The sequence below is a fragment of the Struthio camelus genome, chromosome 1 (assembly GCF_040807025.1).
Source record: "Struthio camelus isolate bStrCam1 chromosome 1, bStrCam1.hap1, whole genome shotgun sequence".
Classification (NCBI taxonomy): Eukaryota; Metazoa; Chordata; class Aves; order Struthioniformes; family Struthionidae; genus Struthio; species Struthio camelus.
The window spans coordinates 73,047,357-73,061,847 of record NC_090942.1 but is presented as its reverse complement, the minus strand read 5'-3'; the positions used below and the strand labels follow the sequence as shown (position 1 = coordinate 73,061,847).

The window sequence follows — 14,491 nt, the reverse complement described above, 5'->3', positions numbered from 1 at the left end:
AATACAGTGCATTTTAATTCATATAAAACATGCCTCTGCTTATAAACCAATATTAATTCAGATATCACTATCGCAGAGCAGCTGATATCAGAATACCGTCATCTACACAATTTAGTATTTTAATGGCTTGTTGTTCTTTCCATGGGTCCATTAAGCTTCTAAAATGCTTTTAATGCCAAGATTGCTAATCACATTCCTTCTCTTTAAACCTAAACAGAGGCTTTTGTTTTCCTTGCAGATTTTCTCAGTGAGTTATTTAAAAAGAGATTAGGTTTAAAAAAAAAAACAGAAATATTACCATTTTCTCTATATATACATTTTTTATTTTCTCTGTATGTATTCCTATCTGTAATAATAAAAAGTAATCTTTATTTCACATTATAAATAACGAATTGAAAAAGCATTTTTTGCTATTCTGATGACATCTCAGAATGTGCCTTCACAGCAAGTTAGAACAACTCTGGTTACGGTTCTCTGCATTTTCTTTCAAGGACAAACTGGCTTAAGGAAACCCTACTCTCTCTATCCCAGACCCTCTCTACGGCTGATCCCTAACTCCATGTGCAGCAGTGTGGTATATCAAACCCATGTGGCTTGTCTTTTTTAATTTTGCAGGCTATTTTTGGTGCAATTAGTTCACTGATCCAGTTTACCACATTGTCTCACAGTCACAAAAGCTACGGGGGAGAGCATGCTGAGGAAAGGAGGAGGTGGCTTTGCGGCAGATGAGGGTAGAAACCCCTCAGAGATCACGTTCCTGGTTGGAGGGAAAGACTGACGGAACAATCTCCTACATCTCCAGCCACACAAGTAATTCACTGCATGCTCCCTTCTCATGCAGGAGAGATCTGGCGGTCAGCAGAGCACAAACTGAAAGGTCAGAGAGGGTCAGGGGCTCATGCTCGGCATGCAACACTCAGATTGGAGGCTCCCCTCTTATTCCCCTTTCTGCCTGGGCCCTGCCAGTACTTCTTAAGTTCATCATAAGGGCCTGTGGTGGAGCCCTCTCCTTGAAGTCTTTGAGATCCCTGCACACCTTCTATTCTCTCCAGCCACATTAAATTCAGCCAAAGACAAAGTAGGCAGTAAGGTCATGGGTATCCATTGCTGAGGCCTGTGCCTACGGCTGTCTGGGCATTCACAAGCATGTAAAAAAAAAGTCTGCAGATCTCTGGTAGCCCAAGCTGTTTGGAGAATTAATTCCTAATGATCTGTAGATAGGAAGGTATCAAATGCACAGGTTAATCAGAAATAATAGGAAATTGTCATTAACTACAGCAATCTTAATTGTGAATTGTAATACACAAAAATTTTCAATACAAAATTTTCAAGCAGAAACATGCATTTTCCACATGATGATATCCCTTTACCAGTTAGATTAGCGTCTGGCCTTCTTCTCAAAAAGGTAAGTTAAATATTTAGTATTACTCACAGGTAATGACTTTCTGCCTTCCACCTGTGGAACTGAATTTGAATTTCAGATTTGACCCATGGTCCTTCTACAGAACTACAAAATTACCATATAATATACAGACTGGTTGGCTGCTTATGTAAATAGAGATGAATGAAAAGTTCAGCTAACATTTTCAAGAGCGATTAATAATTGTTGGGGCTTTGATGCTTTAGGAAGTAGACGCTTTGTATGGAAGCGGTATTCTGAGGGTTGGTGCTTACATCTTTTTGGACACAGCAGCCATTTCCCATCGACTTTTGAGAGTACAAGGACTCATAGTCACTGCCTAGCTATCCAGGCTTATTCTTGGTATATATAACACTAAATCTTCACCCCTAAACTACAGAATCATTTTATCTGTCATGGTGGCATGCTGCTTCTCATTTCCATGAAATATACAAAATAATATGGAATAATCTGAAAATCGAGTACAGTGAGCAAAATATTTTTCCATGGGATTATCAGATGTCAGTGTAAGTGATATTTCTTTCAGGAAAGTCTTTTTCATTGAAATTTACACCCAATTTTTCTATGAATGCATTTACCAGGCTCCATTTTAAAATAAGTCAGGTAGTATATCTTCAATGACTCTTAACAGAAACACTTTCCCAGAATCTTTCAGGGATAGACCTTTTCTAATTTTCAGCAACATTTATTCACGGACAGTTGACAACCTTTTTATGTACAGCAGTGATAATCCTTCAGTTTAATACTTTACTTCCCACTGTGATAATATACAGGAAATAATGATGTTGTTCTTACCCTTTGTTTCGCTAGGCTACACAATACAGGCTTGTTTAATTTCCAAGATAGACTCCTCCTGGTCATCACAGGCTAAGTCTACATTAGAAAGTGCTGAAGTCCAACAGAAGCAAATGTACTGCATGAAATGCAGCGCTGAGATTCCAACAGCTACACTAGATACCTTCTGCACTACATTAACTCTAGTCCAGTCTCATGGGTTGAATACATTAGGCGCTCTCCCAAGGCAGAGGGGCTCATGTTTAGTTTCATTCCTAGTAGTCCTCCTATGCACCTCTCCCAGGACAGAGGACAGTTCTCTTGCCTAAGCTGGTGACAAGAGCTACGTATTGCAAGCAGTCTCACCTGGGTTTTGTACAACAGTATAAAACATCTCAAACAACAAAATTTTGAGAAGGAAGTTTGCCTCTACTCCTATGAGACGCATATACTGTGATCTTTACAAACTGCTTGAATGCAGCTGGAAGAACATTTAATATGGTAGTTTTTCCTACGCCTTTTCAGAATTCACTAGCTTTCAGCAGTGTTTCAGCTATTTGGGAGATTTGTTGATGGAATATCTGCAGCCAGCTGAGAAATAGGGATTGGCTGATCAGCTTGAGATTAGTCTCGTGTTTTGAAAGGAGTTACTGTGAACTTGTTTTGAAAGAAGTTACTGTGAATTGCCCCGTTTTGTAACTGCTGGCATTGTGGTTTGGACTGGATATGCTTGACCTGGGCAACGACAGGTACCTAATGAAAATAAAGACGAGAGATGACACCTTCTGAGCAGCACACCCTCAATCAGGCTGCTGAAGATACACAATGCTGCTTCTCTGATAATTGGCAGAACTACAGAGCATCTTATATTCATGGGTTTCTATGAGTGGGTTGGATTGCATACTGCAATCAATTCAAATCAACTCCATTCATTGCGTGAGGCTAACTTTAATCCCTTAAAAATAATTTTAAATGATAAAGAACTATACATAACTTTAAAAGCACATTAAAATGTCAGGCAGCATGCAACACCATGCTGACATTTGAAGATTGCATTTTGCAGAAAACCAAAGAGAAAATTTATATCCGGGGTAAGATCGCTTTTTTCTTTCACTGGTAAAACAGCGTTGTCAGGGAAAGAGGAAAAGAGGGAGAGGAAAGGATCAAATTCAGTTTCAAGGATCAAACTGAGTTCAGGGCAGATGCTGGAGAGACAAGAGTGTTTCATTTGGCACTAGGTGCATAGAAATGACAAGCAAACACAGAAACCCTTGTTTAACTCTCAATTGGTACATTGTTTATCCATGATCCAAGAGCGTGACCTTCCAGAAGGCTGTGATCTGTGAGGCTTAATGCTGCTGCTCATCAGCTCATAATAGTGAACTGACCCAATGTGAGAAGAAAACTGTACACAAATGCGACCACAGATTATTGAATGTGTTTTAAATCAAGAATGAGAGGAAAAGAATTTGCTAAAACATAGAATGCTTTACAATCTGGAAAAGGCTCAGCATGCTAAAGTCCAAGCTCCAGTAGCATTACTCTGTTGGCTAAAAAGGTGAAAGGCAAAGAACAAAAGAACATTGTTTTCCAGGAATATTTGTGATGTGATTCATCATTTCATGTTGTTCTTAAATAACAGTGGAGGCAATGTCATAGTATTGCTCAAGCCAAACTTAGACAATTGCTAAAAGCAATCTATTTCTACAGAAATACAGAGAAATACTGTTCTCTTATTTCCACTAGCAGAAGGTTAGGTTTCTCAGCAGATTATATTATATGATAGAATCTGAAAGATTACAATAACTACCCTGTACTTAGAACAAGAAATAACTTTTTGTTGGCAGTTTTTAACATTCCACTGACCACACTCCTTATCTAAAAAGGAACTTTTTTCAAAATAACAAAATGTTTACGGAAGTAATTATGGAGAAAAAACAGCTACCAATTACACAGGAGTTGAGAGAGACTGGAAGCTATGCTAGTAATCAGAACTTCCAGTTTCACAGGCTTTCTAGGACACCCTGAAAAATAGATAGAGGGATGAACTACAGAGTGACCATGAGAACTGTAATTGGATTTGCTCTCACCCGACAATAAGCAGGTAGGGAAGAATTTTGCTGAAGGACTTGCATAAAGACATTGCAGGTAATGCAAAGTTATCAAAACCCACAATAAAGTAATATCCTGGAGGCAGGTTGGTAAATGCTTATACAGAGGTTAAGTTCTACATGGATCTGGATATCAGACCATCTTAAAGACTGCCTGGATAGTAGATGTGAAACCTGGTGTTCTGCCTGCTTGTCTACCTAGCGTTCTGTAGAAATGTTAGTTAATACATGTGCTGAATTAACATGAATTGATTATATTCAAACTTGATTAGAAATAAGAGTAAAACAAAACAAAAGCACCAGGTGAAATCAGATCCACAGAAATTCACGAAAGGAGACCTTCTTCCTGCAAATGAGCATACATAACACAAACACACATAAGCATATGCTAACAGCATTAAAAAAGAAATTATGCACCCTAGCAACACCTGACTTTTCTATGATCATGGTAGTATAATGACCTTTATGGACAATAACAAATCTGCAGTTTAGCATTTTGAAGGAAATTGGCACAACAGCCCAGGAGTTCACTAGAAACATCACAGCAGAAAATACAGATCCAAATAACAACTGAGCACACAGCAGTCCACAGACCTGCACAATGATGGCAGTTTTTCTGGTAAGCAGGACTTGAGTGGAATTTCCACTCTGAAGGCCTTCATTTCCTTAACATCAACCCTAACAAGAACTCCAACTGAAGTAGGACACACTGGCCTCCAAGACCCACATATAGTCTCTCTGGGTTGGGCAGGATTTCAGCGCAGTTCTAGCTCCACAGTTCCCTAACCATAACCATAACTTTAATCCTAATATGAATCTTATCGAGCAAGAAAGCACACTGACTCTTCCCGCTTCCAAAACACTGTTGAGCTACATCTCCTTCCTAGTACCAGCTCTTATCCCACCTGCCTTGTCTGAGCAAGACTTCAGTTGAATTCCCATTCTGAAGTCCCTCGCTTCCCTTACCCTAACACCCTCAAAACACCAGAATCACCTCACCCACCTCCAAAAGAGTGTGGAGCTACAGCCCTGTCCTGACCCCAGCCCTCACCATTCATCTCCTGGCTACACAAGACTGCGTTGAAATGAACCCTAACTGTAGTCTTTTCCATCTGAAAAGGGCACAGACTCTTTCCACCTCCAGAAGAACGCTGAGCCCCCAGCTCCAGGTTTTGCACAGCACTAAGCAATTCCCACTCTGAAGGCGCACAGTTCCCTAGTTGTTTCTCATATCCTCGTTTTTTTCTCTAATTAAATGAAATGTTTTACTCTAGGGAGACAAGCACCTCCATCCAACCTATTTGGCAGAATCAAGATTTTTATATTTTAATTAAGAGCTGCATGTTTCCTATTTGAAATGGAAATATAAGCTGGCAATTTAGGAATATGTGAAATTTTTAAGGAAAGGATAAGGTAGGAGTTGATAGAAAATGTGAAGCTGTAATTAAATTTTAAAATAAAACAATCTTGTTAAGGCCGAAAGAGGGAAAGAATATAAAAATACAAGGAACTGAATGTTCTGCCATGTGCAAAGTAACAGAATGACAGTTTTGTCTGTGAAGTTCCCTTCTTTTTCTTCAAAGAAGGATCTTAAACTCTTTAGGCTTCTTTTCCAGCTTTCTCTAAATTTGCAGCCTCAGTTTTGTATTCTAATACATGAAAAGGAGACACGTAAACAATGAAAATCAAACTGGCCAAATTCTTCACGTGGGCTTCTGTAGTAGTAATGAGACTGGCTCAGCTGCTCCAGTTCCAGCTTTCATCTCATTTAATCATTGCAATGTGCTCTGTGGCTGTATTGAAGGGGAGGGGGATTGCTCTTGCCTCGAGGCACTTTGCGCAGTGCTGAGAAGTGTGCTGCCTTGTGGGACTGCCGCTTAGGCCTCTGACTTTGAAAGGAGCCCTTCACTCGGAGCCCAGAGCTGCAAACTGGACGTGTGCCCTGCACTCAGCGCAAGACAAAGAGGTCAGAAGAGCCTGACTTGCTGTGCGTGTCTGCGTGGCCTCCAGGGCACTGTGAATTCACAGACTGTCCTTGGGAAACGGCGGTGCTGTACAGAACAGCCTGCGACAGGGAGAGCTTTTCTCATACTGTGCCTAGAATGGGAAAGTGAGTTTCCAAGTCCATTCAATCACCATTGGCTCCATCTAGAGCATCATCACATAAACAGCTGGAGTTTTACGTGATGCAGAGGCCTGACCCAAAAGATCAGGACTGAGGACATCAAAGCATATTTTATATAGGTCATCTGCAGTTAATCTGCAATCAATAAACCCCAGTTATTATCACAAACAAGTGAAAGGTTTATTACCCTAACACAAATCAAGTCTTAAATATACCTATATTCACATGTGATGCTTTTCTGTTATGGATCTGTTAAGCACTTAAAAGGAGGAATCATTACCATTCTGCAGATCGAGTAACTATGGGTAAGGGAGGGAAAGTGACTTGCCTGAAGCAACACAGAAGGTCAAAAGAAGGTCAGAACAAGGAGTAAAATGCAGAAATTCTATGTCCTCGCTCAGTATTTGGTCCACTAATAAGCCAAACCTTTTGAGGAAGACTTTACAAAGCCCACTGCAAACATTAATCAGGCCGAAAATTTTTTGGATGTCAACATTCAAACAATTATCCAAAGTGACTGCAGTCCGAATCCTGTTACATTGAGCTAGCGCATTTAAAAACAGAGAGGAAAGCTGACTAGAAATAAGTCAGGGTGGTTTTACCATGCAAGCTGAAGAAAAGCTCTAGACCCTGAATAAGAAACTTGTAACGTTACAAGTCCATCACACTGCACAATTGTGTATCCTTCAGGAACTTGAGGAGATTGGTAATAAGCATAAGGAACGGACTTTGGAAAATAAATATGTGAAGACAAATTATTCTTCTACATAATTTCACTGATTACAACCTCTTAACATAAGAAAGAAACTGTGCTAATGTTTTCTTTTCCTTTTTTTTCTTTTTTGGCCTTTTTTTTTTTCTATTTGGCAGCTTTGCTTCATGCCTGAAGGACGTAAGCTTTCTAGATTCTTTTCTGCTCTTACCTTGTAAAGTAGCTTGTGGCCTGCAGGTCTGAGTCCTGGGGACGAAGGTTGTCATACACGTACTTCAGATCCTGAATGCTATTTAGCTCAGGCAATCCTGCATGCAGCATCTTAAAATAAAGAAATATCTTCAGTCCACTGCATTAGTTAAAAACAATTTAAATTAAATGGAACGAAGGTTGTCATACACGTACTTCAGATCCTGAATGCTATTTAGCTCAGGCAATCCTGCATGCAGCATCTTAAAATAAAGAAATATCTTCAGTCCACTGCATTAGTTAAAAACAATTTAAATTAAATGGAACTACTGCCCTCTGGAGAAGCTTATCATTCTCCATTGATAGGGGAGGGAGCTGGGAGACACCTAGTATTTCAGTTACTTAGCTAAGTTAGGTTCAAAAGAAAGATATTCCCTGCAAATGTTCCCCTTGCAGTAACTAAACTTACAGTGCGATGAGTAGTGTAGACAACTGAGCGTGTCCAATTGCCCATACAGCTCTCTCCAGGCACTTATTTTTGTTGTTGACATTTTAAAGACATTTAAAAATTCTGTTTCACTTCAAAATCTACTGATTGTTCTCAATGATCACAGTCAGTTGAGTGATGCTTTGCATGTAATGGAGAAAAAAATTTATCCCCTCACATTGCTCAGAAGGAAATACATATGTGTTTGCAGGCACTACTTGAGCTATGCATGTTCTTCATTGATACTGATGTCTAGGGCAGACAGAAAGGCCCATTAAGTTTTGAGGATAAAGGTGAAGAAAAAGGGAAGCACTGCTGTTGTTTTAAGGTTTGGTTGAGAGAGGCATAGAGGAAACGGAAAAGGGATGGGGGGGGGTATGTCGTTTTCCTTATTCCTGCAAACCTTCGGGGTATTTTAAAAGCTAAGTTTCAATGTGATGTATGTATATTTTCTTTTTGGCCTTATGAGGAAAATTTTGCTTCATACCAGACCCAGTCTATACCACCACTGGACAGTGAAATTACTGTTTCACAGAGTTCTGGCCAGCAAAGAGTGGAAGGATAGCAAGCTCAATGAGGTAATTTAAGTAGCTCGTTTTCCTGACTGGGTGAAACTTGTTAAGTGAGTTGAGAGCAGGGGCATTAACAACATTCAGCACTTAAGGACATGCAATGCTATTTATTTGTACATCAGCAACAAAGTTATAAAAAATGGTAACAGCTCCTGTCCTTTTAAAAATAGGGAATTGTTGCATAGGCAAATGAAGCTTCTTTCCTTGCATTAGAAAAGGGAACAATGCCAGTTGAGAATATATTACGACTGTTGTGTGAATGATCTGCAGTGCAACCAAAAAACAGGATCCTTTGGGGTTCTTCGCAAGGCAGAAGGTGGAAAAACATTTGCTGAAGAAGCAAAGAGTGTCTTTAGCTGGGCAGTACCTATACAATGCTTTGTTTGCTGCAAGAGGGTCCCAGAAAATTATTCTAGTTTCAATCCTCTTGCTCCACATAGAACATCTTCTTTCTTGTTTCCACTCCCTCAGTGGAGGAAGCTTCTTAAAACTGTGGCTAGTGATGCTAGATGCCAATTAGACAAGACATGGAGCAACTATTTGGAAAACATCTACAGGTTACCTATTACCTAAGAAGTGACTAAAGTGACAAAACATAAGAGTTTGGTGCCATTTCTGACGCCTAGTGTTACTAACCTAGCCTTCAGCTGCTGCTCCAGAAGGCCATGGGCTGGCTCCCTTAGGAGACCTGTGTTACATCTGTTATCCTCATACAAAAGTCCCAGCTATCCTAGGCGAACTAAAATGTCACTAGAAGCCTAAGCAAGCGCCTGCATTACTCCCTTCATTTGACCCCTTGTATGTCTGACATACCACTTGAACATCAGAGACCTTCTGCCTGAGCGGAGCTGCCTCCACTCAATGTAGGTCTTGATTCAGAGCTGCATGTAAAGCTCATCTCACCATCCCATGAAAAAATGAATAGCACTGGCATGCAGTCTCGACGCAGAGACCTCTGAAATAGGGATCTTTCCTGATCCTCTTTTCCCAAACGGTGTTTCTGAGTTGTAGAAAGCTGAAAGTACTTGTCTGGGAGATAGGATGCTGGAGACAGATATTCCATCTAGACACCATGTTCTTCTTTCTTACTCTATTAGCTCTACCTGTTTCTACCTGTTTCTCCATCCACACCATTGGCAACTGGATCAGCTACTTGCTGTCTAGTGTCACCTCTAAGCTTCTGTTAATAATTTTCTATCTGAAAAATCTTTATGATAGTAACAGATCTTACATTTTTTTATAAACTAGCCAAATGGTGTTTGTGCTCTCTGGAAACCCACTTTATAATAGTTCACATCAATTCTTTAGTAAGAGCAAAGCTGATGAACTACAGCCATTTATGCAGCTGAACTCTGCCAGCAAGACCCTTGGGCCTCCCACAGATGTTTCTACTTTCAGGTGTGATGGGAACCTCATGGATTATTCCTTACTCCCAGCAGCAAATGCTGGAACGGTTCTAGAAGCATGCTGCTCACCACCAAGAAAAAGCCTTAAATCCCATATTGGGCCAAAAAAACAACTTGTGGTTCATAATCACAGTTTGCTAAAAACCACTAACAGTTATTGACCATCCAAAGCAGAGTTTGCAGCTCCAGTCAAACACTGCACTTTTTGGAAATGGCCTTATTGTTTGGATTTTTTAACCACCTTTTACAAATAGTATCTCAGAAAATTGAAAGCGAGAGGGGAAGAGAAAATAAATGATGAAGATTTTCAGACATTTAGAGAAATCTCAGATTGTCACTGATACAAATAGGCAGTGGTTAGTTTATCTTGCCCCTTCCTGATATCATCTGGTATTTTGCACAGAAATGAAACTGAAGTGGAGCTTTTTCACACATAGCTTTCTAGAAATAAACAATGCAGCTAAAATATTTCAACTCTTACAGTTTTTGCCTATTCAAGTGAATAAACAGACTCCCCTTTACAAATACCACTGGGGAATACGGATATACCTAAACTCATCTTGTTTGTTTAATTTCCTTTTGATATACAGTGTCATACAATGGGTTGGGAGCATGCTGGCAGTTATTCTTCAATTATGAAATGTAACACAATCATCGACTGAACTGCAGTTCACTGACAAATGCTAACACATATCTATAATACTGACTTGTAGCTCAGTCCTCTTACCTCTCCTCATTTATTAGGAGAAACAAAAGGAGGTGCAGCATGCCCTGAATATAGACACATCTGAGCTATATCCAAGCAGAGATAGCTGGTTATTTCAGAGATCCTGCAGAGAACATTTTCCTCACCCCCTCTCTCTATTATCCCAGGATAATCTAATATCAGTGTCTCTGCGGACTGCAGAAAAAGAGATTGCACAGGTGACAAGGAGTTTGGCAGAGAGAGAGCTGTATTTGTAGCATGCAGTTTAGGATTTAAAAATCTATTCTGAAATGTAGAGATAATTGCTGTGGATCAGGGAACATGGGTGCTCCTGAGTTTTCTAGAGGCTCTTCTACTTCTTGGACAGTATCTGCTATGCCTGTACTCTGCACTGTTTTCAGGCATTTTGGTTATCACATGCTTGCCAAAATTACGTTTTATGATGGGAATGCAGTTTTGCTACACTTTTGAGAGTACTCAGAAGCAGGGTTCAGAGATCTGGGGCAATCCTCCCTGCTCTATATTGTGTAAACTCAATGTATACTGCATAAAGATCCATGGACAAGACAGAAACAGGCTGAGCAAACTCTAGTTATTTGTTCTCTCCGTATCACAGAAGTTGAAGACAGTAGAGCAGTGTTTATAGAGCAACTTCTTGGCTGCTCCCTGGCCTCAGCAGAGATTCTGTGAATAACCTTGTGTAGATTTTTCATGTACAGACCACTTACCTAGGCTTTGCCCTGGACCCTGGATTTGAGCTTCAGAATAATGTCTTAGCCAAGCAACTGAAATCACTTTGCAAATACTAGTTAATTTAATATTCTCATTCTGCATGAGGTGAGAAAGTCCTGTCATTAACCTTTCACAAGCAAGTACACAGCAGCATAAAGAACTTACGGAATCTGCCACAGCATGTGAATTAGTGAGAACACTTAAAAGAATGAAAACTCTTAAGGTTCTTTAAAGCTTCTTGTGTTAAAAGATGCTGTAACCAGTCTCAATGAGCACAGTGCTTGCGCTTTCCTGTATTTGCCCTCCTAAGAAGGGAGGGCAGAACTGTGCAAAAAACATTCTAATGTCATCACTGTTAGCTGCAGCGCTGCTACGTACTTGACATCAACCACTCTGTGAACTGTCTAGCTTACTATATCTTGCTGTAACCATGAATGAGGTTAGTAAACGATTCCTTGAAGACCCAGAAAAAGGATTGAGTGAAATTCTTGAATGTAAAACTTGTACCCCGAGTTCTCTCATTGTTTTCTGCAATTTTGCCAGAAAGGATCCATTAAAAAAGGAAAAACAGATAGCCTAGCTTTTCTTTTGTTAGATACTCGTTACATGAAATTGGATGCTCAAAGACAATTTCCTTGCACAGAAAGTATCAGCACTAACCTTTCCTGGAGTATAGCTGATACCTCTTTAAACCCCAGTGCTACAGAAGACAGCAGAAAAGTCTTAGAAGAGAAGAGGACATCAGAAGAAAATGATTTTTGGTTTCATCCTCAAGCTTCTTACCATCTCCAGCAGGTTCAAAAGTAACTGGCTGTGTTTCCTGACTATATTATAAGCTCGACAACAAAGCTCCACAAACTCTTGGAAGCGTTGTGGATTTTTTCCACCTTCTGTGATGAAATACTCCATCTCTGATGTGAAGATGAAGGGAGCTCGGTCCCTTGAAAAGAGAACAATTACGTGAAGAATTTCACAGAAAAAAGCAAATCAGGCAAGACAGTTACTATTTGTAAATCATTATTCACATTTGTTTTTCCAGTATTACCTTCCTCATTATTTCATTTCTCCCTTCCTCAAATGCGGACAGCTCTATTTCCCTGTCTGGCGGCACTGATTAATTGTGGCAGAGCTGTGGCTGTGGTCTCACAGCTAGAGCTTCCTAGTGAGAAAGCCAACAACTGAACAAGTTTGCGGCTTGCTTATTTTCCTTTAACCTTCCTCTTCTTGCTTTTCTTTTTAAACTCTCGTTTTAATTTCTTGACTCTTGCCTGAAAATGAATCTGGAAACATGTTCTCTCCTGGTATTGAAATATTTCAACGTTGCACCCAAACAGCGTGGGATATAATTGTTAACTCCCTGCTAGACAAGAAGTGTATTTAAGAAAAAAATTACAAGTCCACTATCCGAAAAAGAAAGTATTATCCACAGCGTACGGTGCTGTCATTAAATATGCAGCATCCTGAAGGCAAGTTTCTGACACAAGTTACAACAGAATAAACCTAAATAAATTCACTTGTTTTTTGTACAGGTATTCTGGATTCACCCTAAACTAAATAAGGAGCAGAATCTGACACCATGTCTTGCCATTTTTTTTTTTTTTTATCATCACTTGCATAATTTGTAGCTATGGCATGGTATGGCAGAATAAAATGAATTAGCCAAGCTTCTGCTAACAATCCTACAACACTGCATCCGAGCAGAGAAAAAACTACCGCAGTGATTTACTCATCACAACCGTGTATACAGATGCATGTAAACAGATTAGAGGGCTATATTCCAAGGAAATATGTGCAGGAGGTTGGGTACCCTTAATTTGAAATGAGTTGAGTAATCTAAATGTTCTTGGGAAACTCAAATGCAGAAAAAAATTGAGGATGTAAGTTTGTTACTTGCTAAAACCTCATGTGGGCTGAGCCTGACCCCACTCTGCTTGATGGTTCCTTCATAAAAGAGACTAAAAAGACTTCCCCAGAGGGTTCCTCATTTTCCTGTAAAAATATTTGCCTTGTACTGCTGTGGAAAAAAGTCAAGTTGCAGTGAGATTCCATGCTACAGCTGGAAGTCTTAGCCCCAAGAAATGTTCAGATTGCTTTCCCATTCTTACTCCTGGAAACGTTTCCTGTTTTGCATTGAAGCCACCTTTAAAGACATCTCTATAGCCACTGCTCATTTCAAAGCAACCCAGTTCATTAAGTTTTTATAAGATAATTCTTCAATTTCAGTCAGGTAGTACCAGGAATTACGAAGGTCCACAGTATTCATTCTTACTCTTTCCTTTTACATTTTTCTGTATCATGTAAGATATGATTTTATAGTGTGACTGCTATGTACTATTACTGTGTAATTTTGTGCTGTAGCTCTATAAGAATTTTAAAATTCTGTATATTACTGATTTCAGACAGCAAGATTTTCCCAGATGTGCCTTTAATTCATCTTTTAGTTTATCATTTAACAGAGATATATAACATACACACAAATTTTTAAATATCTTCACTTGATGCAATTTGAACCACAGAAGCCGCTTTGTTGAACCCATAAGAAAGAAAGAGCCAGAAAGTTAACAATATTCATAATTTCACTTTTTAATGGACAGAAGTCTAACCTACATTCTGATCTGAAAGCATTTCAAACGCACCACGTTTGACATCACGACAATGTTTAAAAACCAAACCTCTGTTTCTCACCTGCAGTTAGGTCTTTGGGCTAAAACAGCCCATGTCAAAACTGCTGCTCTAAAGCTCCCACAACTTGTATTATGTTCAAACTGCATCAAGAGACACAATATAGTATGAAGACACAGCCCTTTCTGAGCTGGTCTGAGTATCCCATATTAAGCTACTTGAGCTGAAAATAGATATTGCAATCACAAATTACTTTACTGGAAGAATTACAGTGTATAACACTGTTGGGTTGGGTGGCAGGCCAACTTCCACATAACGCAATGACTGAAAACATTGACCAATTCTCTTGTTGTTGCTGAAGGATCCATTTGAACATGTAAATGACATATGTTAGTATTTGCATTATTTACAGATTAAGTTAGGTTGCATGAAGATTTTAAACAGTTCTACAAAGTTCTTAAATTTCTCAGTATCGTTTAAGATTTTATTCTAAGGTAGCAAACCTGTCTTATCTTATTAATCTGGAAAATATGATGTAGAAAACTGCCTTCCCTTGGAGCATTTAAGCCTGGCTTTGCTTAAGGTTTCGTGACATCAGTCTCACTCCCATGATAATTCCTGCAGTAAATCACATA

The 14,491-nt window shown here is 39.4% G+C and overlaps 1 protein-coding gene across 2 annotated transcripts in view; it reads right to left on the bottom strand.

Annotated features, from left to right (window-relative positions):
• PIK3C2G (phosphatidylinositol-4-phosphate 3-kinase catalytic subunit type 2 gamma) overlaps positions 1-14,491 on the bottom strand; it is a 307,338-nt gene that overhangs the window by 49,154 nt on the left and 243,693 nt on the right. For both annotated transcript variants that reach the window (XM_068948368.1, XM_068948374.1), the window contains 2 exons: positions 12,018-12,174; positions 7,354-7,463 (listed from right to left, as the gene is read on the bottom strand). In XM_068948368.1, coding sequence (XP_068804469.1) covers positions 7,354-7,463; positions 12,018-12,174 — 267 coding nt within the window. The remainder of the gene's footprint in view (positions 1-7,353; positions 7,464-12,017; positions 12,175-14,491) is intronic.